Source organism: Coregonus clupeaformis, chromosome 3 (assembly GCF_020615455.1).
Source record: "Coregonus clupeaformis isolate EN_2021a chromosome 3, ASM2061545v1, whole genome shotgun sequence".
Taxonomy (NCBI): domain Eukaryota; kingdom Metazoa; phylum Chordata; class Actinopteri; order Salmoniformes; family Salmonidae; genus Coregonus; species Coregonus clupeaformis.
In genome coordinates, this window is record NC_059194.1 from 22,762,002 (window position 1) to 22,783,403 (window position 21,402).

Consider the following 21,402-nt stretch of genomic DNA (forward strand, 5'->3'; position numbering starts at 1 on the left):
ACAATATGAAGGACTCTTTAGGTTACTTTTTGATTGACACTTTATTCCTTTATAAAGCCATAGTATTTGCTTTATATGCGTGCTCCTTTGCACGTTTGATCCATTGCTGCTTTTATCTGTTTTCATAATTTGACCAGGCGTCTGGCTATAGGTGTAGTCGTTTTTAGAAATACAAACGTTTTGTATGCTAATTATTCTAGGCCTACAAAGCTGTTTTAGTGTTTTTAAAACATTAGGATATATGAAATAATATTTATTTGTATGGCTGTGGACAGTTCGAAGATATGGGGACAGTAGCCTACACCCAGTTTTAAATCGTTGGATAACAAATATAGGCTGTAATGATCAGTGTAAAATTATTGACTATAAAAGTGTGCTGTTTTCAGACAACTTATACAGTTGGTGTCATAAGGGAGGTCCAAGGCAGGTTGGATTAATTTGCATACAGGGAGGGTCCAGGGAATCTGGTCACAATATGGAAGCAGTGGGCAGATAAGAGACATATTTTATTACCATGTGTAGACACAACAAATCTTGATCAGATAGTGATCAGATCATCTTGATCGGATGATGACAACCAAATGTTAATCCAAGGTGTAAACACGGCTTCTGCCTCTCCCTTATCCACCTGTCTAATTCTCATTATCTTTCCTTCAGGCCCTCCTGAGTTAACCCTTTGTAAAATACACCACTCTATTTTTGACCTCCAGTGCAACTCTGGATGTTTTTATCGCAATTGATCTCTTTTCTCCGGTCTGGGTTTGTGCTCCCCAATCAATAACTAATGACCAGACAGATAGGGGGAGGGGGAGATAGGCTTAATGTGATTAATGGAAACCTCATTAGGAACTGGAGAAACGTTTGTTACCATGCGCTTATCCTTCAGGTTGAATGCTATCAACTTCTCTTTCAGCCGGAAAGAGGTTAAGAGCTGGCTAAGAAGGGAGGGGTGAATAGAGGAGGGGTCAGAGGTCAAGAAAACAGTGGGGCGAATAGTATAGAATACTTTATAATCTGTTAGGAAATGTTTCATGTGTCATTACAAGCATACAGATATGGCAGACATAAAGACATAACATAAGATACAGACAGAGTTCAGCACAATGTACACATAATAATAGATGTAGGTAGTAGTACAAACCACAAGAGGCTGCCGAGGGGAGGACGGCTCATAATAATGGCTGGAATGGAGTAAATGGAATGAGATCAAACACATAGAAATCATGTGTTTGATGAGTTCGATTACCATTCCATTTATTCCGTTCCAGCCATTACTATGAGCCCATCCTCCCCAATTAAGGTGGCACCAACCTCTTGTGGTACAAACAGTATGTGGCTAGGTTATATTGATAGTCCTTGTTTATTGAACTGAAACTGATTGGAAATAGGCCGAAGTGATGGAGAGCGATGCTCATCATTTATCCCTGAACTATTTGTGCTCCTTCATGATCCTATAGACTAAGGGCTAAGTACCATTGTGGGATGAGAAGGAAGGGCAGAGGTAGTTATTACTTATTTATTGAAAGCAGATGCTTTTAGTGGAATTAAATATCGGTGGAGCTGTCATACATGTCTGTGTAAGGATGAGTTTAAAGTTATGCTCTAAGGCAAGCTGTGATTGTGCATGGTCTGTGTGTGGGGTCAGTGCACGGCACACGTGTGTGTGTGTTTGCACCCGCAACTGTGTATGTGTGTGTTTAGTCATGCCTACGTGATAGTCCTGTGTAGCTCAGTTGGTAGAGCATGGCGTTTGCAACGCCAGGGTTGTGGGTTCGATTCCCACGGGGGGCCAGTATGAAAATGTATGCACTCACTAACTGTAAGTCGCTCTGGATAAGAGCGTCTGCTAAATGAATAAAATGTAATAGTATTTATCCATGCATGCGTGTTTGATGGTGATGACACGTCATGTTTTTAACTCCTATGCAACAAAACAGCTTTGAATCTGTACTCATGCCCCCTCCCTCATCCTCCCATCCTCCTTCCTCCTCCTCCCATCCTCCTCCCTTTTCCCCCTCCTCTTCCCTCTTCCTCCTATCCTCCTCCTCCTCCCATCCTCCTCCCTCCTCTTCCCTCCTCCTCCCTCCCCCTCCCCCCTCTTCCCTCTTCCCTCCTCCTCCCATCCTCCTCCCTCCTCCTCCCATCCTCCTCCCTCCTCCTCCCTCTTCCTACCATCCTCCTCTCTCCTCCATCTTCCTCGCTCCTCCTCCCTCTTCCTCCCATCCTCCTCCCTCCTCTTCCCTCCTCCTCCCTCCTCTTCCCTCCTCTTCCCTCCTCTTCCCCTCTTCCCTCCTCCTCCCACCCTCCTCCCTCCTCCTCCCATCCTCCTCCCTCCTCCTCCCTCTTCCTCCCATCCTCCTCTCTCCTCCATCCACCTCCCTCATCCTCCTCCCTCCTCTTCCCTCCTCCTCCCCTCCTCCTCCCATCCTCCTCCCTCTTCCTCCCATCCTCCTCTCTCCTCCATCCTCCTCCCTCCTCCTCCCTCTTCCTCACATCCTCTTCCCTCCTCCTCCCTCCTCCTCCTGTCCTCCCCCTCCTCCTCCCATCCTCCTCCCTCCTCCTCCCTCTTCCTCCCATCCTCCTCTCTCCTCCTCCATCCTCCTCCCTCCTCCTCCCATCCTCCTCCCTTAGCAAATGAAAGGCTGACCTGAACACCTCACTGAGAATCCAATTAGTGTTCCAACAAAGGCCAGGAATATGAGGGGGCCAGAGGATTGGGGACAGATTGAGTGTTCCAACAAAGGCCAGGAATATGAGGGGGCCAGAGGATTGGGGACAGATTGAGTGTTCCAACAAAGGCTAGGAATATGAGGGGGCCAGAGGATTGGGGACAGATTGAGTGTTCCAACTAAGGCCAGGAATATGAGGGGGCCAGAGGATTGGGGACAGATTGAGTTTTCCAACAAAGGCCAGGAATATGAGGGGGCCAGAGGATTGGGGACAGATTGAGTGTTCCAACAAAGGCCAGGAATATGAGGGGGCCAGAGGATTGGGGACAGATTTAGTGTTCCAACAAAGGCCAGGAATATGAGGGGGCCAGAGGATTGGGGATAGATTGAGTGTTCCAACAAAGGCCAGGAATATGAGGGGGCCAGAGTATTGGGGACAGATTGAGGATTATGAGGGGGCCAGAGGATTGGGGACAGAAAAAGGGGGAGAGAAAATGAACACAGAGGATTATTGTCAGGGCGAGCGACAGAGGGTCACAGGAGAGAGGGACGGAGGGAAGGAAAAGGACAGAGAGAGGATGGAGGGAGTGAGTAGGGTAAATACATGTCAACCTGGGCAGACACAACTTATCACTGCACAAAACAGATCACAGACAGGCAACATGAGAGAGAGACAGGAAAAAGGGGGACGGACAGAGAGAGAGAGTGTTTGTGTGTGTGTGTGTGGGGGGGGGGTGATGGAGAGATAGGAAGATAGAGAGAGAGAGCAGGAGAGAGAGGGGGAGAGAGAGAGAGAGAGAGAGAGAGAGAGAGAGAGAGAGAGAGAGAGAGAGAGAAAGAGAGAGAGAGGCAGAGATGCAGGAACTCAATCTCTGAGCTACAGCACACATGATGATAAAACCCCCTCACCTGGACAAACAAGACGAGAGATGGAGAGAGGCATGCACTACCAACCACTGAACAGGGATAGATAGAGACGGGGGAAAGGGAGAAAAGAGAAGGGGAGTACAAAGGGAGAACAATTTTATTTAGGAAAAGTTTGCTATTTTTTCTGATTTTAAACTTGGGAGAGAGGAAGCATTGGATGGATAAGGAAGCAAGTCAAAGCAGAAATTAGAAGAGTCCAGAAAAAAAAAACTTTAATAGATACAGAACTAGTCAGGTCAGTTTGAAGTGTCTGTAAAATAAAATCCATTAGGAAAACTAGAGAGGAGAGGGAGGAAGAGAAAGAGTGAGAGCGAGAAAGAGAGAGAGAGAGCGCGAGAAAGAGAGAGAGAGAGAAAGGGAGGGGGAGCAAGAGATAGAGCGTGTAAGCAAGCGACACCGAGATGTTCATGATCATTCCGAAGGATTCTTCCGCCGGAGGAGGTGGTTCAGCAGGGATGAGCTCGCCGCACGGGAAAAGCGCAAAACAGGTGTGTGTTTGTGTGTATGGGTGTGTTTGTGTCTGTTTGTTTTCATGTGAATTAATTACACAATGAATATATTTTTGGATCTTCTAAATTTGGCTAATATATTACTGCAGATTTCCTCTCTACCTCTAGTAAATCAACATATATGTTATAAGAGGTTTTAGCATCTTTTGGTGTTTCAGATTATTATATTGTGTGTCTATAAATGTGTGTGTGTGTGTGTGTGTGTGTGTGTGGGTCTGTGTGTGTGTGTGTGTGTGTGTGTGTGTGTGTGTGTGTGTAGGGGCTCACTGCTGTGTGTTATGGGGAGTTGAGGGTGAGAAGATGAGCGGATTGATATAGAATGTGGCGGGGGTAGAGATCTCCTTGCAGGTACGGTATATGAAAAAAGTTCATCTGTCAGATGTTATGGGATAAAATTAAGAAAAAAAGATTAATTGATGGAGAATACTTTTACCTCAAACACCAATTTGTTCGTTACTCAATTATTGTTCATTATGAAGTAATTTTACGTCATTTAGCAGACACTCTTATCCAGAGCGACTTACAGGAGCAATTAGGGTTAAGTGCCTTGCTCAAGGGCACATCGACATTTTATAGTTTGTATGAAACACTTGTAATGATCTGACTCAGTTCCTGACTATCAGCATCAACGTTGTTATAATGGATCTCTCACCTGTACTTTCCCCATGCAGGTAAAAGCAGCGATCAGTAAGAAGGTTCAGAAACAGCAGAATAAGCAGAGGAGGTGGTCCAGTGAGCAGAGTGGAGACTCAGAGGTCTCAGCGGCTGGAGTCAACCCCCCCCATGGTAGGAGGTACAGCCAGACCCCAACCCCCTTCCCCAGAGACAGAGAGAGGGGTACAGGGGACGAAGAGGAGGAAGAGGAGGACCTGAATGTGGAGGACAAGGTGGCAGATATGATGAAGACTGGTGGCCAGAAGCAGGAAGAGAAGGAGCCCATAGACCTGCTGCCTATAATGGACCCAGTATTCGGACCGGTAAGAACCAGGATGACCTGGGTCTGACCTCGGATAGGCCTCCTTTAGCCCTGTGTGTCTGTGTCTGTGTCTGTGTGTCTGTGTGTGTGTGTCTGTGTATGTGTGTGTCCATGTCCATCCATCCAAGGCATGATTGCAATCCACCAAGGTCCTGATTGAAATTCTAAGCCCCCATGCTCCAAATGTAAACGCTGACTCTGTCCCCATACTCTACGGTAGTTGCTTATCCTATATCCTATGTCCCATGGTTAATTCTGACCTAAGCCACACTGACTGGACTGCTTATAGTGTGTATTTTGATTAGCGCTCATGCTAATAGTCAGACTGGACCCTGCTCTAGTGTTAGCCTTGATGCTAACAGAGTTGTGTTGTTTATCTTTGTGTTCAGGGTTCATGTGGTAGCGTGTGTGAGGGTTTAAGCTCCTTCGTTGGCATCTGCTACATTAGGAAAGTGTCATCCGTAACAGATATCATTTTGAACACCAAACAGTACTCATCCCCACCCACATGACACGACACAACAGCACAACATCACATGGCTTCAGAGTCTTGGGGGGGAGAACAGTAGATTTGCCTGGCCTGCTCTCCTCCGTGCCCGTATTCGGCTCTGGTTCTGACTCACTGAGTCACTGCAGAGTTCCTGTAGTTGACAGGTTGAGTCACTGGATACTAGTATCAGTATCTGACACCTGATCAGAACACAATACGTCTTCAGAATTACCGGCTCCTACACGCATATCACCATAGTGACCAGAGCCTTACTTCCAGTCAGGGGTAAGAGTCAGGTTACATGACGCATGTCTACCTGAGTCTGTCTCAATACACACACACTTACCACACACTCCGTCCTCTCGGCATGCAGAGCACACAAAGTGTGTGTGTGTGTGTGTGTGTGTGCTTGCGTGCGCGTGTGTGTGGTTGTGGTTGTGAGCTGACACCCATACTGGTTGTGTGACAGAGATGTCTAATACTGATACCTGATAGAGATCAGATGCTGTTTAGAACACACAGAACCAGAAACCCAACAGAGTCACATGATTCATTGACATGATCAATAATAAAATATAAATTAGATAGGTAATCAGTCTTAATGGCATTGGTTGCAACAATGTTTATCCTTTCAACAGCATCAGTGTTGTTTACCAGACTTGTCCTGGGCCTAGTCCTCATTAACCCTGTGTGTGTGTGTGTGTGTGTGTGTGTGTGTGTGTGTGTGTGTGTGTGTGTGTGTGTTTGTGTGTGTGTGTGTGTGTGTGTGTGTGTGTGTGTGTGTGTGTGTGTGTGTGTGTGTGTGTGTGGTTTGGTGGATTCAAATAAAGTATTTAATGTGTGTGTGTGTGTGTGATTGCCACTTTCTTTGTTGTTTCAGCTGCTGATTGCCGCTTTAAATTCTGCCAAATACTTATGGAATACTATATTTTGTACTATATTTTGGACAGAAGCTGTCCTCTAGTGGTATTAAATTGACACTGCAGCGTTGAACTGACCTAGAACTGACCTAGTACTTGTTAAAGATTTAGTCATGACATGAGGCAAAATGTTAATTTGATCTAAGTCCAAGTCTGTCTCCAAAAGTATAGAGGAAAAGTGGTCAGTTGATCTTGTAATACACATCTGTCACCCAGTCATTCTTGGCACTCATACGTCTTATTTACTACTATCACCATACTTCCGGGTTTGAATGGGAGAGAGAGAGAGAGAGAGAGAGAGAGAGAGAGAGAGAAATTTGTGTGTGTGTGTGTGTGGGGGGGGGGGATGGAGAGATAGGAAGATAGAGAGAGCGAGAGAGAGGGGGAGAGAGTAGAGAGAGAGAGAGAAAGAGAGAGAGAGAGGCAGAGATGCAGGAACTCAATCTCTGAGCTACAGCACACATGATGATAAAACCCCCTCACCTGGACAAACAAGACGAGAGATGGAGAGAGGCATGCACTACCAACCACTGAACAGGGATAGATAGAGACGGGGGAAAGGGAGAAAAGAGAAGGGGAGTACAAAGGGAGAACAATTTTATTTAGGAAAAGTTTGCTATTTTTTCTGATTTTAAACTTGGGAGAGAGGAAGCATTGTCAAGTCAAAGCAGAAATTAGAAGAGTCCAGAAAAAAAAAACTTTAATAGATACAGAACTAGTCAGGTCAGTTTGAAGTATCTGTAAAATAAAATCCATTAGGAAAACTAGAGAGAGGAGAGGGAGGAAGAGAAAGAGTGAGAGCGAAGAGAGAGAGAGAGAGAGAGAGAGAGAGAGAGAAAGGGAGGGGGAGCAAGAGAGAAAGCGTGTAAGCAAGCGACACCGAGATGTTCATGATCATTCCGAAGGATTCTTCCGCCGGAGGAGGTGGTTCAGCAGGGATGAGCTCGCCGCACGGGAAAAGCTCAAAACAGGTGTGTGTTTGTGTGTATGGGTGTGTTTGTGTCTGTTTGTTTTCATGTGAATTAATTACACAATGAATATATTTTTGGATCTTCTAAATTTGGCTAATATATTACTGCAGATTTCCTCTCTACCTCTAGTAAATCAACATAGATGTTATAAGAGGTTTTAGCATCTTTTGGTGTTTCAGATTATATTGTGTGTCTATGAATGTGTGTGTGTGTGTGTGTGTGTGTGTGTGTGTGTGAGGGGCTCACTGCTGTGTGTTATGGGGAGTTGAGGGTGAGAAGATGAGCGGATTGATATAGAATGTGGCGGGGTCATTCTTGGCACTCATACGTCTACTACTATCTACTACTATCACCATACTTCCGGGTTTGAATGGGTGAGAGAGAGAGAGAGAGGGTGAGAGAGGGTGACAGACGGACGGACGGACGGACGGACGGACGACCAAACTACAGTATTGAATAATAATTTAATCAGATAAGCCTCATCTTTGAGTGGTCATGGAATGTCACATAATGTATATCCTACTACAAATGTTATTTATACAACAGACACACACACAAATGTACACACTGATGTGTTTGATTACCCAATAGCCTGGAAGTTGCCAAAGTACTTAGTTCACAGCTGTGCATCATAACAAGTCCCAGCTGGAGGACCAGGCCTATCACAGAGTTCACCCCTCTTCTAACCTCTGAGGGTATGGAACTCTCTGGATAGTAGTTGGGGCCCGCTAGGTACCAATGGGCATAGATCTGGCATCAGTTTACCTCCTCCCAATCCTAACCTTAACCATATGGGGGTGAAACACAAATCTGACCTTAGACCAGAGTCTATGGACCTTAACCCTTGCCTTAGCCTTATACCCCCAAGGTTTATCATAAGAACAATGGCTTAGAATGGTATGCGTTAGTAATAAGCTCTACAAAGTCAGGCTACCGTATGTTAACATCTGCCCCTGTTGACAATAAATAAATCCTATTGGTCTCTCTCTCTCTCTCTCTCTCTCTCTCTCTCTCTCTCTCTCTCTCTCTCTCTCTCTCTCTCTCTCTCTCTCTCCCTTTCTCTCTCAGCCTGTCCTTATACAGCATGTAATTCCCATCACTAGTCATAGTATTTATTTAGTCATGTGAGTCAGTGTTGTGGCACAGAAACACAGTTTAAATGTTGTCCTGGAGTGTCTGATATTATGTCCTGTGTCTCTGGATTAGACAGCATTACAGCTCAGATTAGACCCTCTGTAATGCTTTTATGATTCACCAATCAGAGAGAATACTACATTTGACATCCAATGAAAGCGTGAAGATGTTTTTATTGATTTTAAAAACAGACCAATCAGAGCAGTCGACTGTGATGCGCGTATTTGGTTTGGATACGATTAACACACGCATACAGTTAAAGGTGTGTGTGTGTGATTCTTACACACGCACACACACTCATCTAATGGTAGCCCAAGACCGCAGCTTCCAGGCTGTTTGAGCATCAGTCTCACTCTTGGCTCTTTTCTTCCTTGCTCATTTTTTCTTTCTTTCGCTGTTTTGCTTACTGCTTTCCCGTAGATGTTTATCCCTTGACCAGCTCCATTTTCTTTCTCCCTGTCTCTCTGAATTTCCCATCCTTGTTTCTCCATCACTCCTCCTCTTTACCTTCTCACCATCTCTTTTCATCTTGCATCACCTCTCTCTCCAACCTGTCCTCAATTTCTCCCTCTTTTGTTGTTTCTCTCATTCTCCTTACTCTATCCGTTTCTCTTCTTACCCCTCCATCTCTCCCTTTAATCTGAAATGCAGGGATAGGGATTTTTAAATCCCTTGCGTTTGTCCCCTCTAATTCTCTCTATCTATCTCTCCCCCTCTCTCTCTCTATCTGTCTGCCTCTCACCACCCAACATAAATGCAGTCATTTGAATGGCGTAACAAGCCTTGCTCCAGGGACAGAGAGGGGGAGGGAGGGAGAGGGGTAGAGAGATAGGGGATTAAAGAAGGGGTAAAATTGAGAGTTGACGAGTGAGTAGGAGCGAGAGGGAGAGAGACAGAGTAATGCACGCATGGACAGAATGTCATGCAGCTCTTTTCTGTTCAGACATAGAAGTGGGCTAGGTTCATGCTTGTTTTAGGGGATTTAGGATCTTCTGAGTGTGGATTAGAGGTACTACTGTATGTGTTTCAACTCTGATATGAACATCGCTCTTCAGACCACGATGTGACCGGGTGATAGGATCTCCTGGACCCCACCTCAGAACTCTAACCTCGGGTGGGACCTTTAGAACTCCAAAGAAAGGGGGAAGAGAGACAAAGACAGAAAAAATAGGAACAAGAACGATAGAAGAGAGCGGGAGGGAAGAGAGAGGGAGGGTCAAGAGTGTTACTTCACACTGAGGATAGGGGATGGGAAATTGTACCAAGCCATCCATGAAAAACAAAATGAAGAAGGTAAGAGTAGTTCAATTTGCTTTTGTTTTTTAAAAGATATGGGGACGAGAGCAACCCTTGCTTGCTACTTCCTTGTCTATGTGTGTTTATGTGTGCAGTATCATGACAATATTGACAAAATGTATTTGTTCTGCAAGTACTCAATTTAGAATAGGTCCTGTGTATTTATAAACAACATTGATCTGCATGATTGTCACAACATTGATCTGAAACAATATAACGTAATTATTCTGAACAACTCCAGTAGAGACAATCTATGACGTTTCCTTTTCACTTATATGCATAATGTCTCTGCATCTCTGTACAATGGAGACCTTTACTTGATTATCTCCAAGCATAATGAGCAGTATTAATCCCCAGAGATCTTTATAGTTGTGTTTCCTAAAGGGCAGGCCCCAAAACCAGATCAATCATGTACTAGACATTGGGATTTTGATACTACAGTTTTTCTCAATCGCATACAAGCATTTTTTTGAATAGATCAATGCTGTCGATTTTCAAAACAGTGTTCTCAAGACACATAACTCTGTGGCCTTCTGAAAAACAGTAAATGCATTTTCAAAATGTAGTTGCCTTCTCAAAACTTAAATATATTCATCAATTCTATATGATATTGTCACAATTGCTAATGCATTACTCAAAAGAACACGACTGTCTGCAAAAAGATTAACACAAACATTTATTTATCTTGAGTCTAAGCTGACAAAACAGAAAGTTAGTCTGTTTTTTTTTTGTATTCCAGTGATCAAAAGATTTGCTTTGCTGTCACTAAATCATGATGATCAAAATTGGAAATACAACTATCAAAGGGTGCATAATTATGGATAATGTCTTTCCCTTTATGCATATTTCACCAAACAATTTCAAACACATCAAATTCAATATTATTCCTGATCAAAAAGAAAATAGAAAATAAGCACACTGTACAGGAATCATTCATCAGTGTCATCACAACCCAATACCATGTATTCAATACTAAACATAGGCTTAGACTTTCCATCGGCTAGCAGAAACACAATCCTCAGTAGAAACAAGGAAAGGTGAATACAATGGAGGAACACAACTGATATGAATATATAGGCCTCAATCCACACCAAAACAAAGCTCTATAATGGAAGGTCAAAACCCATTCGGTATAGACCCCAGTTCAACGTCTAGTTTTGATTCACATTTGGTTGAGTTGTCAACTAACGTGAATTCAAAGTGAAATCAACAACAAAAAATTACCCACGTCATTGGATTTAGGTTAAAAGTTGGGTGAAAAAAAGACAAAATGCCCTTACGTTGATGACTATTGGCAAATTGATTTTTCACGTTGATTCAACATCATCACATAGATTTTTAGGGTTGAAATGATGTGGGAAAAATGTGTTCTTCTAAGTAACTCAAAGTTACTTAGAAGTAACTCACCTTCATTCTCTGCATGTCTGCAATGTTGTAAAAAATCTTAAGAATTAGACTGTCCCTGTTGCCTAGATCTTTCCCTATATTGTACCTTCCATTTACAATATTGTGCAGTAGTATTTACTGATTGCCAGAAACAGTGAACACATTTGCAACCTTTTCTCTTAAAATGCTTGTACACAGGTTGAGAAAAACTGTAACTAAACACAACTCTGGTATTCTCATATTGACTCGATGTAATCTGTAAGTGTGTTATGTAACATTGTGTTGAGTCTCTGATTTGAGCAGAGTGTCTGAACACTTAGCAGAATGAACACCCCAATCCAACACTGAGCCAAGACTGAGCCTCGGAAAACAGAGCAGAGAAAGAGATAGATGGAGAGAGAGAGAGAAAGAGTGAGAGATGGAGGGAAAGCATGGCTTCTTGTAACCAATACACATACCAGCACTTAAACAGACAGAGAGCTAGACTTATTAGGCTGCTGGTCCACTGGCTGATAGGGCTTGTCATGTAGATAGAGTTAAACTTCTAAAAATCGGACAGAGATTGCCAATCCTGTCCTGTCCTGTTTGCTGATGTAACATCTGATCTCCCTGAGGACTAGTGCTGTGGACAGCTGGCTGTCAGACCTCAGCAGACAGAGTGGGAAACAGAGTGTGAAACCAACGACTGTTGGGTTCACTAGTTCTGGATGATTCTGGTTCTAAGGGGGCCGTCGAGCCCCAGGGGGGCAAGGGGGGGGCATGGGGCCAGGAGGGGCCCCGGTCGGAGGGCGAGGAGGAATCGGGTGAGGACAAGGAGTTTAAGGCGCCCCTGTCTGCACTGGTCCAGAACTGCACCGTGTTACACAGCATCGTGGGCCCCGCCTGCATCTTCCTCAAACAGGGCTTTGCAAGCAGCCAGATCGTACGTACACACACTAGTGAACACATACACACACATACTGAGACACATGCATGCAAGCGCATACTCAATCACACACACATGTACACTTACAATTACATACTAAACTATTCACACACACACTCACACACACACACACACATCATGATCATCTTCACTTCATTCTCACCACATAACATTCTCTCCACAATCATTTCATTTTCATCATGGGACAACCAATCAAACTTGCTATATAAAGTACATACTGTAGGCAGAGAGGAGCCCAACCAAACCTTGACTGTGTTTATCACATACAGGGAGATTCCAAGAAGAACGTCCTTAGTAAAGCGAAAGAGATCTACAGGGATTTTCTCTCCCTATATTTCTCTGCCACCAAACAAACTCAACCTAATGTCCTACTACACCAAAACAGGCACGACCTACAGTGTGTGTGTGTGTGTGTGTGTGTGTGTGTATAAACAATGCACATTATATGTCCAAGGGTCTCACTTATACTAAACCACCCAAATCTCCTAATCTCCAGCTGTTGGGGGGGGGCAACCCCCACCGTCCCCCCCATCCCCCAATAATCTGGTTACTACTGTGATTGATGTTTTGTGAAAGTGTTTTACTGGGTCCATAATACAAAAATGGCTCATACAATGTAATCTGTATAGATTTAGATTCAGATATATTCCATCTTTAGACGCAATGTACTAGATAGATATACTGTTTAGTCTAACTTTGCAGAGCATCCTGGTTTACTCTTTCTAATAATGTGTGTCTACTGGCACGCTGCAAATCACATGTACCGCCTCTGCCTTTATATATGAATCATACCATAGCAAAGAGTTGTATATTTTATCAAGGAAAGACAAATGGCAGACTTTCTCTCTCTCTTTCTCTCTCTTCTTTTCTCTCCTCCTCTTTCTATCTTTGGCTGATTGGTTCCCATGGTCTTTGTGATTGAGGCTCATTGTGCATTTCATAATATCAGTGGTTGAACATTGTGTGTTTGTTGATCTTTAGATTTGCATCTGGGTGTTTGACTGCAGTTGTTGTATCAACATAAAAGCATGCACGTATGTTGTTTGTCTTATTGTGGGTACGTGTGTAAACAGATTGTGTGTTTGTGATGTAGTGTGTATGTGTGTGTGTGTGTGTGTGTGTGTGTGTGTCATGTGTAACTACCAGTCTGCTTATGATGTCCTTCTGCTACCTCCAACAGGACAGGGACCTACGACCAGAGGAGATTGAAGGTAGATTATCCCCTTCTATCTCACACAATCAGAATCATACCATGACATGTTTTACAATATAGATTCTCTAATTCTTACCCTGTGTGTGTACTTGTATGCTTGTGTTTGTGTGTGTGTGCGCACGTACGTGCGTGCCTGTGTGTGTGCAGAGCTTCGCGAGGCATTTGTGGAGTTTGATAAGAAAAAGAATGGCTACATCAGCTATAAGGACCTGGGAGAGTGCATGAGGACCATGGGCTACATGCCCACAGAGATGGAGCTCATAGAGCTGGGCCAGTCCATCTGTGAGTCTGATGGCATCATCAACATGAGACAGCGGAAACACCACAGATTCATAGAATATCTGAAACTTTAGAGTGCTATGGCAGAAATTAGGTTGATTATTACAACGAATTATGAACCAAGGAAAGACAAAATCAAGGAATATTTAGGCAATGAAAGACATATTGTAACTATGAGTAATAGTAGTAATGTTTTTATCTGGTCTGTAGGTGGCGGCAAACTAGACTTTGAGGACTTTGTGGAGCTGATGGGCCCAAAGATGCTGGCAGAGACAGCAGACATGATCGGAGTGAAAGAACTGAGAGATGCATTCAAGGAGGTCTCTCTCTCTCTCTGTCTCTGTCTCTGTCTCTCTCTCTCTCTCTCTCTCTCTCTCTCTGATTGTGTGGGCTCAAAGCTGACAGAGATGGTTGCTGTCTTTCTCAATGTGAGTAACTGTCACTATAGCCTCCTTTCACTCTTTCTCTCTCTTTGTGTCTTTCTCTCTCTTTCCCTCTCTCAGTTTGATGCTAACAGTGATGGTCAGATCAGTATAATGGAGCTGAGGGAGGCCATGAAGAAGCTCATGGGAGAACAGCTGACCAACAGAGAGATCGACGAGATCCTCCGAGACGTGGACCTCAATCAGGACGGACTGGTCGACTTTGAGGGTGAGAGAGGTGTGTGTTTGTGTGTGTGTGTGTTTGGGTGCGTGTTTGTGTGTGCACCCATGCTCAGCTTCAGTACTGATTTATATTTGTTAGAAGCAGTGGCTTGGGTTTTTTGTTGGTCTGTGTATGGGATAATCATGTCTCCTTTTCATTTAACTCTCTTTCTGTCATTATCCCTCCCTGTTTTCGCAGAATTTGTTCGAATGATGTCACGCTGAGATAACCAGATGGCGTTGTTGTGTAACAACTGGAAAAGGGACCACTACATTTGCAGTGAACAACTGGAAAAGGGACCACTATATTTGTAGTGAACAACTAGAAATGGGACCACTACATTTGTAGTGAACATTATTGTTCTACTGACTGGACCTCGGTTTGTAATTTTTTGTTTAGCAGCACTTAAATTGAGTGAACTCTTAAGGTAGTTCTACAAATCTTAGAACTCAAGCTGTGACAGTTAAATTGAACATTGATTGGTTGTAACATATCAAAATCCAAATGCATGGCTGTCATGATTATATCTTATCTTTTTAAAGTGTCTTTTTTGGTTGTTGAAGTCAATGTTTTTATTCTGTGTTCAAAGGTTTAACCTTGTTTGTAAAATGTGACGTTATTTTCAAATAAAAAGTAATCTGTGTTTCTATTGCCGTTTATATGTTATCTTAAATGTAATCATTTATAAGACAGTTTTTTATTAATTAATTCATTGATGATCATTTGATAATAACATGAGACACATTTGAATGCAACATAAAACTAAAGAGGGATAATGATCATGTCTATGATATATTCACATTCTCTAAACACAGTATGGTACCTCTTCTGTTCAAGGCCAATGAGCTCACGGTTGGCTGGAAAAGATTAGTTTCAACCAACTAAGCAATTCTATGAACTTCTAAACATGACAATATATGCAGGGCCGGCGGGAAAAAACTATGCATTTAGCCTATCTGGTCAAGGAAATAAATCAATTTTGGACTTCAGTGGCCCAGTGGATGTGCAGTAGTGGCTATTCTATTATTATCAAGCCTAAAACCACAACAGCCAAGTTTTGAAAGCAATATCCCTGAAACGATTTATTTCTTCAAAGCATACCTGTACATCAGAGGAGGCTGGTGGGAAGAGCTATAGGAGGACGGGCTCATTGTAATGGCTGGAATGGAATAAATGGAACCAAGTCAAACACGTGGTTTCCATATGTTTGATAGTTCCATTAATTATATTCCAGCCATTACACAATAAGCCCGTCCTCCTATAGCTCCTCCCACCAGCCTCCTCTGCTGTACATAGGCGAAGACACTAGGTTTATGAGCAGCACTGTGGCAAGTTTGAGTCCGGGCTGATCACCTTGAGCTGCTGGGTGTAACAGAAATTAATCAGAGAAAGGGTCGTAGTTCATATGGTGCATGGACATGAGCTGAAGCGAAATTGCATAGAACCAAGAGAGAGCTGAAGGTTTTCCGCCACAACGGGAGTAGAACAGAGTTGAGTTCGGGGGTCGTTTTTCTGTGTGTGGCCACTGCTCATGCTCTCAAAACGTTGGCGCCCGGAGAAGACATGTTTCCGAGGTGAGCAGTATGATTATGATATGGAGTTACGTTGGGATGCCACCGGGCCGCAAAGTTGGGAGAAGAGGAATGTTGGGACAGGGACACAGAGGTAGATTTATGTGGAGGAATGGAGGGGAAAAAAGAGGAAGAAGAGAATGAGGAAAGCAGAGGTTTAATTTGAATTTGAGGAAGATGGCGATAAAAATGGAGATGGGGTGTCGAGGAAGAGTGGTGTCAAGTGCAAACAGAGTGAGCAGTGTGACAGACCGAGTTCTGGAGGTGAAATGGAAGTGAATGAGGGCGAGTTAAGTGAGGTGGATCCTTGTCTTTTGGCAGATCTGTTTGTGGTTTCAGGGTGGGTGGGAAAGGAGTTGGGTGCAGTTGAATCAGTGAAGGTAACCTGTAGTGGACTTGTGATATTTGTTTGTGTTTCTTCTTACCAGAGGGAGAGGGCGCTCTGTGTCACACAACTTGAGTCAAGATCTGTTTCCTGCTTTGCTCTTAGGAACAGGGCACCATTGAAAGGAGTGATTTCTGGGGTAGCATTAAGTGTGGAAATTCCTGGTGTTTGTGATGTCCGCCGTTTGGTGCTACGCAGACCCGGTGGTGAGCGTGGTGAAACAGAGGAGTCACTGTCAGTCCTGTGTGTGTCAACTATAGGGGTGCACACGTTGCTGGGGATCGGAAGTGTCCGGTGCGAGAGAAGCAGGTTGAGGTGGCTAGAGTCAGAGTAGTGCAGAAGGTGTCATATGCTGAGGCAGTGAAGAAAGTAGAGGGTCGGGGATTCTGAGAGGATCCCTGTGAGTAGTAGATCTGTGCCAGCACAGAGGGATAGGCCAACAAGTGATATATGCTTCAGTATGGTTGGCTTCTTAGTATTCATAGGTTATCAACTGTACCGCAGAAATGGAATGTAAATCACAGAAAATAGATGTTGTGGTGGCAGCTGCAGAGACGTATTTGGGTATATGAGATTTGACTTCAGAAGAGTTACAGGGTGTGTTGAGTGGTGGTGTCCCGTCCTCCCAGGCCGTTGGCATGGTTCAGGAGCAGATAGGGTCAAAGTAGTGGAATGGGGTAGTGGGTTTTTAATGAGTGTAGGGTTAATTGGAAGGGTGTTTTTTAAATAAATATATATATATTTGTTTTAGGTTAGTTTATTTATTTTTCCCCTTTCCCCTTTTTGTATCACAAAGCATAATGGATTTATATTATAGTCCAACATGTTGGATGCCAACTGCCGTTAAACTCCAAAGAAGAAGAAGACGAAGCAGAAGTTTGAGTCCACGTAATGCAAATAGACGTAACATCTTTTGTCTTTTCAAATACAGCTCAACTGCTTCATGGACTCTGCCTCTAAACGACTGATGGATGAGAACTTTATTGCTAAAGCATACATTACCTAATTGTACCCGCAATGATGCCATCAAAGACACTGGAAGCACAACTGTCAAAGCTGCCGTCATACCACAATCGTGCCTCGATAACATGCGAGATTTTGAAAACCAACTGAAAGATTGCATAGACACCAATCTGGAACATGTCACAGGCGAATTCCTGTCGTGGTTGAAGGACAGTGTGGCCCAATTTGTCTGAGAGAGTGACGAGAAGGAGACGCGGCGACTGGAGGAGAGACGGGCAAACAGAGAGACCTGCGGGGAGAATGAACCGGAGAACCGTCTCGGCTCATTCACAAACCAGCTCAATAACCATAAAGTGCAGCTGCGGTACCACATACAGGCCACAGGTGATGCTACGCATGGTACATTTGTCATTGAATTTCTCTAAAGCGTCATGTTTTTCTGTTTACTTTCACATTATATAACTTGTGCATACTGAATGATACAACTTAACATGTTACTGAATTACTTAGCTAACGTTAGCTACTGTAATTACATCTCTCCACTTTAGGGCTAACGGAGGTGGTCCAAGAGAAGAAGCAGAGCGATGAGGAGGACACTCTGGAGCTTGATGAAGAGGTGACAGCTGTATCCTGTTTTGTGGAAGCCGCGCAAGACTTGGAGTATGAACTCATCTTCAGGGAGGCAGGGAAAGGTGTGGGCCACAGAGGAGGTGGAGGCCAGCCTGCGACCCTCCAGCCTGGAGCTGGCTAATCCCAGAAAGGAGGACCTGGGGCTGGGTGATGATCAGAAGGAGCTGGGGGATGATCAGGAGGAGCTGGGGGAGGAGGGCCTGGAGACCCAGGCAGAAGGGACAACCTATTCCCATAATTGTTCACAGTGCGGCAAGAACTTCAGTAAGGAGTGGGTCCTTAGAAGACACAGACTGGGGCCAGGGGAGGAAGTTGAATGGTTGCAGGGTCATGCCTGCCCTCACGGTGGCCGGGGCTTCTGGAAACGGAAAGGTCTGGCCTCCCACCTGCTGACTCATAGTGGGGCCAAAGCCTGCGATGTGTGTGACCAGCGCTTCACACGCCCTTATTCTCTCAGCAAGTGCCGCCGTCAACACAGCGCCGTCAAGCCCCACGGCCCCCCTCACTGCCCCAATCGCTTCTACCCCACCAATGGGCTCAAGAGCCACCTGCACATCCAAGGAGAGAGGCAAGAACGCACCCCAGCCCCACTCATGCCTAAACTGTTCATGTGTACTGACTGCGGTAAGACTTTTTCCATTCCGGAGCAGCTGACCGTCCATGAGAGCATACACACCGGGAAGCGAGCCTTCGAAGTGTTCCATCTGCCACAAACGGTTTCTCCACGTAGAGGAGCTGGGCGGCTACCAGATGACGCACCAGGTGGACTGGCCATTCCTCTGCCCACACTGCTCCAAGGGGTTCCGCTGCGCCAAGCACCTGAGACGCCACCTGGTCACCCAATCCGAGGTGCGGCCCCACCGCTGCAGCCTCTGTATCATGACCTTCCGCAAGCCCAACGAGATTAACGTGCACGTGCTCCGTCACCGGCTGGAGCGCACACACCCCTGCCCTGACTGCAGGAAGAGCTTCAAGACGGACTATGAGGTCATGCTGCACTGCCGAACACACAACGACGAGCACCCGTACCCATGTGACCTCATCACTTTGAGTTTCAAGCGGACGCATTACCTGGCATCCCACAAGCTCACCCACACTGGAGATCATCATATGAGTGTGAGCTGTGCCAGCGTAAGTTCTCTCGGCCCACTGGTCTGCGGATCCACAAGAGGAAGTTACACCAGAGTGAGCAGCCATACAGGTGCAAGTCCTGCAAGACAGACTTCCCTAACCTGGCCCTCCTAGAGGCACACAACCGCACCTCTCACCCTGACCCCCTACAGACGTAGCAGGCTGAGGTACTGATTCAGGGCCGCAGGTATCCAAAGATTCTACCACGACCAGAGGGGGGAGAGAGAGACCTGTCCACTTCACCTGCCCTACCCAAACAAGGGGAACCCCCAACACAGCAGGCAGCACTTGGTCCGGTTTTGTATCAGGGGTTCAAATAAAAACGTGGGGGAGGGACCCCTCATGATTTTGCTCACACGACAACCTGACACCCTTCCTGTCCAGTCACCTGCCACTGCCGTATCCCCCGCCCCCACAACGAGCCAGACCACAGCCACACCAGCAGGGCCCCTCAAACTACTGATGCCAGTTACACCAAACACACCTACCTCCACGTCGCACCACAAGAATGGGTAATTTTTCAGTACATATGATATGAAATGATAAGGGCAAAACAGAATAAGCATGATTGACACTTTGTAATCCAGATGCATGCCTGGATAGTAACTATAATCAACACACTATGTAATTATCTTTTAACGTATGTATGTATATTATTTTTGGGGAAAGTATCCTGGTCACGCCACCAATATAACTATGTTAAGAGTCAAAGGGGAGGGGAAACCCCGCCTAAAGAGATAACACTTGGACATTCGAAGCAAACAGTGGCGTGGAACTAAAAGACGTTAATCATTTACATAAAGAGGAGTGACTATGTATGTTGTGTAAGAATGAAACTGTATAAAAGGAGAGCTCCCAGTCAGGATGGGCAGTTGCTCCATGGACCAGCTCAGCTTGTTACTTTGTAATAAAGTCTATACTGAAATCACAAGCTCTGGTATCTGAGAGATATTATTGAACTAATATTTCTACTACACATGCCACCACACCTAGACAAAAAGCTACCCCACCCATACTCAGGAGGCTTCGCAAATCTGAGAACAAGAACAAGCCGTCAGTCAAAACCCCAGAACCACCTGCACAACATTACCTTACTGCTAGGGCAAGGTCAAGGGTCATCTCAGTCCTAGACAGCAGGGCTGCCAGTGACTGAAACTACTCCTAATTCTACCACCCAATCCAACCGCTAGTCCTTTATCAAAGTTGCCGGTCCTGACCTGAGCACAGCCCAATCAGAGAATGAGCCTGCGGCTCCAGGAAAGACCACAGCCAACAGCAGAGCCTCTCGTAGACTTGAGGCAGGATCAGGGAGAGGGGTAGAGGAAGAAGGGCAGGTGGGAAGAGAGGAAGAGAGGCAGGTGGGAAGAGAGGAAGAGAGGCAGGTGGGAAGAGAGGAAGAGAGGCAGGTGGGAAGAGAGGAAGGGGGGCAGGTGGGAAGAGAGGGAGAGAGGAAGAGAGGCAGGTGGGAAGAGAGGGAGAAAGGAAGAGAGGCAGGTGGGAAGAGAGGAAGAGGGGCAGGTGGGAAGAGAGGAAGAGGGGCAGGTGGGAAGAGAGGAAGAGAGGCAGGTGGGAAGAGAGGAAGAGAGGCAGGTGGGAAGAGAGGAAGAGAGGCAGGTGGGAAGAGAGGAAGACGGCAGGTGGGAAGAGAGGAGGAGAGGCAGGTGGGAAGAGAGGGAGAGGGGCAGGTGGGAAGAGAGGAAGAGGGGCAGGTGGGAAGAGAGGAAGAGGGGCAGGTGGGAAGAGAGGAAGAGGGGCAGGTGGGAAGAGAGGAAGAGGGGCAGGTGGGAAGAGAGAGAGAGAGGAAGAGAGGCAGGTGGGAAGAGAGGAAGAGGGGCAGGTGGAAGAGAGGGAGAGGGGCAGGTGGGAAGAGAGAGAGAGAGGAAGAGAGGCAGGTGGGAAGAGAGGAAGAGGGGCAGGTGGGAAGAGAGGGAGAGGGGCAGGTGGGAAGAGAGGAAGAGAGGCAGGTGGGAAGAGAGGAAGAGGGGCAGGTGGGAAGAGAGGAAGAGGGGCAGGTGGGAAGAGAGGGAGAGAGGAAGAGAGGCAGGTGGGAAGAGAGGGAGAGAGGCAGGTGGGAAGAGAGGAAGAGAGGCCGGTGGGAAGAGAGGAAGAGAGGCAGGTGGGAAGAGAGGGAGAGGGGCAGGTGGGAAGAGAGGAAGAGAGGCCGGTGGGAAGAGAGGAAGAGAGGCAGGTGGGAAGAGAGGGAGAGGGGCAGGTGGGAAGAGAGGGCGAGGGGCAGGTGGGAAGAGAGGAAGAGAGGCAGGTGGGAAGAGAGGGAGAGGGGCAGGTGGGAAGAGAGGGCGAGGGGCAGGTGGGAAGAGAGGAAGAGAGGCAGGTGTGAAGAGAGGGAGAGGGGCAGGTGTG

At 45.7% G+C, this 21,402-nt stretch overlaps 2 protein-coding genes across 5 annotated transcripts; both read left to right on the forward strand.

Annotated features, from left to right (window-relative positions):
* Nucleotides 1–4,026: 4,026 nt before the first annotated feature.
* Nucleotides 4,027–15,008, forward strand: LOC121542118 (calcium-binding protein 2-like). Of its 4 annotated transcripts, none has more exons than XM_041851597.2 (7): nucleotides 4,027–4,084; nucleotides 4,777–5,082; nucleotides 13,405–13,435; nucleotides 13,585–13,719; nucleotides 13,927–14,036; nucleotides 14,220–14,376; nucleotides 14,560–15,008. In XM_041851597.2, exons 1-7 carry the CDS (start codon nucleotides 4,052–4,054, stop codon nucleotides 14,583–14,585), a joined length of 798 nt encoding a protein of 265 aa, XP_041707531.1. In that variant the 5' UTR covers nucleotides 4,027–4,051; the 3' UTR covers nucleotides 14,586–15,008. The 4 variants fall into 4 exon arrangements, with proteins under 4 accessions (XP_041707531.1, XP_041707539.1, XP_041707548.1 ...); XM_041851605.2 differs by having other exon boundaries at nucleotides 14,220–14,367; XM_041851614.1 differs by lacking the exons at nucleotides 4,027–4,084; nucleotides 4,777–5,082 and adding an exon at nucleotides 9,431–9,889.
* A 2,934-nt stretch (nucleotides 15,009–17,942) lies between these two features.
* LOC123481735 (gastrula zinc finger protein XlCGF46.1-like) lies at nucleotides 17,943–19,557 on the forward strand. Its single transcript, XM_045206548.1, has 3 exons — nucleotides 17,943–18,534; nucleotides 18,641–19,041; nucleotides 19,426–19,557. Exons 1-3 carry the CDS (start codon nucleotides 17,943–17,945, stop codon nucleotides 19,555–19,557), a joined length of 1,125 nt encoding a protein of 374 aa, XP_045062483.1.
* Nucleotides 19,558–21,402: the final 1,845 nt, after the last annotated feature.

Coding starts and splice junctions, on each gene's coding strand:
- LOC121542118 (XM_041851597.2), top strand. CDS start 4,052: ATGAGCTCGCCGCACGGGAAAAGCGCAAAACAG. Junction 4,085..4,776: donor ACGGGAAAAGCGCAAAACAG/GTGTGTGTTTGT, acceptor TTCCCCATGCAG/GTAAAAGCAGCGATCAGTAA. Junction 14,377..14,559: donor CGACTTTGAGGGTGAGAGAG/GTGTGTGTTTGT, acceptor CTGTTTTCGCAG/AATTTGTTCGAATGATGTCA.
- LOC123481735 (XM_045206548.1), top strand. CDS start 17,943: ATGAACTCATCTTCAGGGAGGCAGGGAAAGGTGTGGGCCACAGAGGAG. Junction 18,535..18,640: donor GTTCATGTGTACTGACTGCG/GTAAGACTTTTT, acceptor TTCTCCACGTAG/AGGAGCTGGGCGGCTACCAG. Junction 19,042..19,425: donor TGAGTGTGAGCTGTGCCAGC/GTAAGTTCTCTC, acceptor CTTCCTGTCCAG/TCACCTGCCACTGCCGTATC.